The 6880-nt window shown below is 46.8% G+C and overlaps 1 protein-coding gene across 1 annotated transcript in view; it reads left to right on the top strand.

Annotated features, from left to right (window-relative positions):
- The window catches only part of LOC144271416 (zinc finger and SCAN domain-containing protein 29-like), a 30569-nt gene extending 29548 nt beyond the window's left edge, over window positions 1–1021 (top strand). Inside the window, exon 5 of the mRNA XM_077828759.1 lies at window positions 406–1021. Within this exon, the coding sequence (XP_077684885.1) occupies window positions 406–626 (221 nt within the window). The 3' untranslated portion in view covers window positions 627–1021. The remainder of the gene's footprint in view (window positions 1–405) is intronic.
- Window positions 1022–6880: the final 5859 nt, after the last annotated feature.

Below are 6880 nucleotides of genomic sequence, written 5' to 3' on the forward strand. Positions count from 1 at the left end.
GGCCAGTAGCATGTATTCGGGAATCATTGTAGAACAAAGCATTGCAGTGTATGTTTGCCTGCGTTCAAACAACATCCGTTCTTTATCTCTCTGTGTTATCCTCAGGAGAGTGATATCATTCATGGTCACCTGGTTGAAATAGGGTGCTTTTCTTAAGGGGACATTCAGAGGTGCCCGTTCCTGCTGGGCTGTTTGCCTGTGGCTGAACAGAAACATTCCTGCTGTTAGCCACGGGGAGGGGGGAGGGGCTAGCCACTTGGTGGGGGGAGGCAAAATGCGACCTTGGAACGAAAGCACATGTGCTATGTATGTAATGTTAACAGCAAGGTTTACCGTGAAAGAGTGTACCCATTGTTCTATAAAATGTGTCTTAAATACCAGTGCCCCTTTTTTTTTCTCCACCAGCTGCATGTGTTTCAAGGATCACAGGATCTTCTCCTTCCCAGAAACTAGTGAAGATTAGAAGGCGAAAAAAACGCACTCGCAATGAAATGTTCTCTGAGCTCATGCTGTCCTCCCACACTGACAGAGCACAGACGAATGCATGGAGGCAGACAATGTCAGAGTGCAGGAAAGCACAAAATGACTGGGAGGAGAGGTGGCGGGCTGAAGAGAGTAAGTGGTAAAGAGAGGGCTGAAGCTGAAAGGTGGTGGCAGTGTGATGAGAGGAGGCAGGATTCAATGCTGAGGCTGCTGGAGGATCAAACTAATATGCTCCAGCGTATGGTTGAGCTGCAGGAAAGGCAGCTGGAGCATAGACCGCCACTACAGCCCCTGTGTAACCAACTGTCCTCCTCCCCAAGTTCCATAGCCTCCTCACCCAGACGCCCAAGAACGCGGTGCGGGGCCTCCGGCCACCCAGCCACTCCACCCCAGAGGATTGCCCAAGCAACAGAAGGCTGGCATTCAATAAGTTTTAAAGTTTTAAACTTTTAAAGTGCTGTGTGGCCTTGTCCTTCCCTCCTCTACCACCCCTCCCAGTGCTTCTCTCCTCCACCACCCTTCCCGGGCTACCTTGGCAGTTATCCCGCAATTTGTGTGATGAATTAATAAAGAATGCATGAATGTGAAGCAACAATGACCTTATTGCCTCTGCAAGTGGTGATCAAAGGGAGGAAAGGAGGATGGGTAGCTTACAGGGAAGTAGAGTCAACCAAGGGGCGGGGGGTTTCATCAAGGAGAAACAAACGGAACTTTCACACCGTAGCCTGGCCAGTCACAAAACTGGTTTTCAAAGCTTCTCTGATGTGCACCGCACCCTCCTGTGCTCTTCTAACCGTCCTGGTATCTGGCTGCGCGTAACCAGTAGCCAGACGATTTGCCTCAACATCCCACCCCACCATAAACGTCTCCCCCTTACTCTCACAGATATTGTGGAGCTCACAGCAAGCAGTAATAACAGTGGGAATATTGGTTTCGCTGAGGTCTAACTGAGTCAGTAAACTGCGCCAGTGCGCTTTTAAACGTCCAAATGCACATTCTACCACCATTCTGCACTTGCTCAGCCTGTAGTTGAACAGCTCCTGACCACTATCCAGGCTGCCTGTGTATGGCTTCATGAGCTATGGCATTAAGGGGTAGGCTGGGTCCCCAAGGATAACTATAGGCATTTCAACATCCGCAACGGTTATTTTCTGGTCTGGGAATAAAGTCCCTTCTTGCAACTTTTGAAACAGACCAGAGTTCCTGAAGATGCGAGCGTCATGTACCTTTCCTGGCCATCCCACGTTGATGTTGGTGAAATGTCCCTTGTGATCCACCAGTACTTGCAGCACTATTGAAAAGTACCCCTTGCGGTTTACGTACTCACCGGCTTGGTGCTCCGGTGCCAAGATAGAGATATGGGTTCCGTCTATGGCCCCACCACAGTTAGGGAATCCCATTGCAGCAAAGCCATCCACTGTGACCTGCACATTTCCCAGGGTCACTACCCTTGATATCAGCAGATCTTTGATTGCGTTGGCTACTTGCATCACAGCAGCCCCCACAGTAGATTTGCCCACTCCAAATTGATTCCCGACTGACCGGTAGCTGTCTGGCATTGCAAGCTTCCACAGGGCTATTGCCACTCGCTTCTCAACTGTGAGGGCTGCTCTCATCTTGGTATTCATGCGCTTCAGGGCAGGGGAAAGCAAGTCACAAAGTTCCATGAAAGTGCCCTTACGCATGCGAAAGTTTCGCAGCCACTGGGAATCGTCCTAGACCTGCAACACTATGCGGTCCCACTAGTCTGTGCTTGTTTCCCGGGCCCAGAATCAGCATTCCACTGCATGAACCTGCCCCATTAGCACCATGATGCCCGCATTGCCAGGGCCCGTGCTTTGAGAGAAGCCTGTGTCCATGTCCTCATCACTCTCGTCACCGCGCTGACATGGCCTACTCGCCCGGTTTCGTTTTGCCAGGTTCTGGTGCTGTATATACTGCTGGATAATGCGCGTGGTGTTTAATGTGCTCCTAATTGCCAAAGTGATCTGAGCGGGCTGCATGCTTGCCGTGATATGGCTCTGCACAGAAAAAAGGCTCGGAACGATTGTCTGCCATTGCTCTGACGGAGGGAGGGGCGACTGATGACATAGCTTGCAGGGTTGGCTTACAGGGAATTAAAATCAACAAAGGGGATGGCTTTACATCAAGGAGAAACAAAAACAACTGTCATACAGAATGGCCCCCTCAAGGATTGAACTCAAACCTCTGGGGTTAGCAGGCCAATGCTCAACCCACTAAGCTATCCCTCCCTCTGGTATTTCAGGCAGGACTGAATCTCCATTAAAGTTTTCAAGGTGCCCCTGACAGACCTCACCAAAATGATTGTCAGCTGTTGATTTTAGGGAGGGGGGAGCAAATGAATACAAAACAAATCTGGTCTATTTCTTGTTTTGATCCACTCCATCTATCTTTTACATCTTTGGCTGGCAGCAGACGGCGCAATAGGACTGCTAGCCATCCTCCTCTCCTGCCTGCCCAGCAGAAGATGGTGCAATAGGACTGCTAGCCATCCACATCTCCTGCCTGCTCACCATAAGATGGTACAATAGGACTGCCTGCAGGGCTAAAGAGAATGACCTGGTCGAGTTACTCCTAATTTAGTCCCTGCGCACATGTCTGCCCAGGCGCTCCTGACTGACCTTACCGAGGCGGCCAGGAGCACCTCGGACACGATGAGGATGGTTTTCAGGCCTATTGCACCATCTGCTGCCACAAGGCAATGGGTTGCTGCTGCTGTGTAGCAATGCAGTACTGCGTCTGCCAACACCCAGGAGACATACGGTGACAGTGAGCTGAGCGGGCTCCATGCTTGCTGTGGTATGGCGTCTGCACAGGTAACTCAGGAAAAAAGGCGCAAACAATTGTCTGCCATTGCTTTCACAGAGGGAGGGAGGGCCCGACAACATGTACCCAGAACCACCTGCGACAATGTTTTTTGCCCCATCAGGCATTGGGATCTCAACCCAGAATTCCAATGGGCAGCGGAGACTGTGGGAACTGTGGGATAGCTACCCACAGTGCAACGCTCCGGAAGTCGACTCTAGCCTCGGTACTGTGGAAGCGCTCCGTCGAGTGAATGCACTTAATGCACTTGGAGCATTTTGTGTGGGGACACACACACTCGACTATATAAAAACAATTTCTAAAATAATGACTTCTATAAATTCGACCTAATTTCGTAGTGTAGACATACCCTTAGTCCTTTCTACTGTTGTGCCCACGTTGTACCTTAAGGCCTGGTCCACACTAGAGAGTTAGTCAGTGTCTGCACTACAATGGTGCTCCCATCCATGTAAATGGCCCACGACATCAAATTAATAACTCCACCTCCACAAGAGGAGTAATGCTTACGTTGATATAGTTAGGGTGATGCAGTGTCTCTGTAGGCACCTGTTAGCTGTCAGCTGCTGTTAGCTGTCAGCTGGAGTCCTCCCCACTGCCAGGAACTGGCAGCCTGGAGACTCAATTTCACAGCAGGGAGCCTACCAGCAGTGAAATTGACATTCTTGTCAGTTTCACAACTGCTCTTTTTTCACATTTTGTCTCTGGCTCCAGAAGAGGTTCCTCTGGTCAGAGCTGCAGACCACTGAGGGCATTATGAAGACGCTTGCACTGTCACTGACCAAGACTTGCAATCTCCAATTCTAGCAGGATGGCTCTTTTTATGATTACTTAATGGCATGTCCCCAGACCAAGGGTTAAGTGCAAAAAAGGAACATATCTATTAGCATATACACTCCATAGAAGGAAAGACTCCCTGTGTAGCTTATAGATGCCTGTATGCTCCCAGAGCCAGAGAGAAGCACGCAGAAAGACACAGGGCTCAGGCTCTAGAGACACAAATAGACTTTCACTACCATAAATGTACGTATACTTTACATATCTAACTTTATTTACATATGCAAAGTGTGTAAAAGTGGACCACAGTGTTGAGTATTGCATATTTTATAAATCTGAAACAGACACAAACAGAACACAACGTGTTTTTAAAAATGGCAAGAAGACCAGAAACAGCTGACCTTGGGAAGTTATTTAGCTCTATTTTCACATTTTAAATACCATCAAAACATGCTGTATTTTATGCCCTTGAGCTAGAGCAATCTGTTTTCATCAGAATCTGATGATGTTTTTGTTACACCCCATGTACAGAATGATGGAATAATTCCAGCGCCCGAGGGCAACAAGTGCAATGTTAAACCTACTTATTTTATATTTTACACTTTGTTCCTGAGTAAATCTGATTAGATGCTCTGATAGTTGGTATGCAATTCATTGATGAATTGTTCCATAAAAGTATTATATGTGCAGTTCTTGAGACTGCCAAACATTTGTTATACTTTGGGTCTGATTTTTACAATCCAGCTTTCCTTTTTGCAGATGTAAATCTAAATATCTGATTGCACTTGTCAACCAGGCAGTGAGATCTGCACATGTCCTCATCTGTAAGTGCAAAAAGGAAGACCAGGCTGAGGCTCTATATAAAAACAGGCTTTTGCATTTATATAGTGATTAGTACTGTGTCTAGAGCAATGACTCCAGAGGCATTGCAGATTAATAGTTGTGTTGTTATTGATATATAGACTGTAAACATTCAATGCAAAATAAATAATATAAAATGCAACATTATACTTGAAATTTTAGAAGCAAAAGGTCAGGGAGTTCCAAGGTATGATGGATACATACAGTGTTTGTATGTATCCATATGGCAATATGGAATATGGCAATGGCTTACCTGTGTTCATATGGATGTGTAATGTGTCCCAGTTATAGTTCTGTTGGAACCATAATTTTCAGCTTCCTGACTTATACAGGTGTAAAATCTGTCAGTGTTGTATTATCAGAGTCTGTTGTATTTGTATTCCTGAGTGATCACAGATTGAAATACAGTAAATGCTACATATCACTGATAGTCCACCTCCAGTACCTGGGTTCTATAGGATGCTCTGAGATGAGCAGGGTGGGAAGACTATGGACCTTTCATATTCAGTCATGCTTGGCATGCATTTGGCAGTAGTTCTGCCTGACACTGTTAATCTCTCTGTGGAGCCGTGCATATGCAGTGACTGAAGAATTCCTCAGCGAAGCTGTACGTGAATTAGTATATTTTCCTCTTCAAGAGTAACTTCCAGCAACATTATAGTTACTAATGCATATCAAAAGCACAGCAGACCATAAAATTACTCCTAGGGCATTAACATTTTTGTAAATGGTTACTCTTTCGATTAGATTCTTCTGGATTTGTGTGCGCTCACTTACCCGTGGATAGCAGATATATTTCTATTGACCCTGCTAATTTTCAGCGTCAGATTACCCAGTTTGGGTAACAAGTGTGAATTGGAATAAGTGGGTTAATGCAGAATGTCTCTGTGGTTCAGCTTCTCCTTCTATTCACTTCGAATAGGTCCATGTGTTATTCCTCGACTTTAGCAAAGCTTTTGACACGGTCTCCCACAGTATTCTTGTCAGCAAGTTAAAGAAGTATGGGCTGGATGGATGCACTACAAGGTGGGTAGAAAGTTGTCTAGATTGTCGGGCTCAACAGGTAGTGATCAATGGCTCCATGTCTAGTTGGCAGTCGGTATCTAGCGGAGTGCCCCAAGGGTCGGTCCTGGGGCCGGTTTTGTTCAGTATCTTCATTAATGATCTGGAGGATGGTGTCGATTGCACCCTCAGCAAGTTTGCAGATGACACTAAACTGGGAGGAGTGGTAGATACGCTGGAGGGTAGGGATAGGATACAGAGGGACCTAGACAAACAGGAGGATTGGGCCAAAAGAAATCTGATGAGGTTCAACAAGGACCAGTGCAGAGTCCTGCACTTAGGACGGAAGAATCCAATGCACCGCTACATACTAGGGACCGAATGGCTCGGCAGCAGTTCTGCAGAGAAGGACCTAGAGGTGACAGTGGATGAGAAGCTGGATATGAGTCAACAGTGTGCCCTTGTTGCCAAGAAGGCCAATGGCATTTTGGGGTGTATAAGTAGGGGCATTGCCAGCAGATTGAGGGACGTGATCGTTCCCCTCTATTCGACATTGGTGAGGCCTCATCTGGAGTACTGTGTCCAGTTTTGGGCCCCACACTACAAGAAGGATGTGGAGAAATTGGAGAGAGTCCAGCGAAGGGCAACAAAAATGATTAGGGGTCTGGAACAAATGACTTATGAGGAGAGGCTGAGGGAACTGGGATTGTTTAGTCTACGGAAGAGAAGAATGAGAGGGGATTTGATAGCTGCTTATAACTACCTGAAAGGTGGATCCAAAGAGGATGGATCTAGACTATTCTCAGTGATAGCAGATGCAAGGACAAGGAGTAATGGTCTCAAGTTGCAGTGGGGGAGATTTAGGTTGGATATTAGGAAAAACTTTTTCACTAGGAGGGTGGTGAAACACTGG

Source organism: Eretmochelys imbricata, chromosome 10 (genome assembly GCF_965152235.1).
Source record: "Eretmochelys imbricata isolate rEreImb1 chromosome 10, rEreImb1.hap1, whole genome shotgun sequence".
NCBI lineage: Eukaryota > Metazoa > Chordata > Testudines > Cheloniidae > Eretmochelys > Eretmochelys imbricata.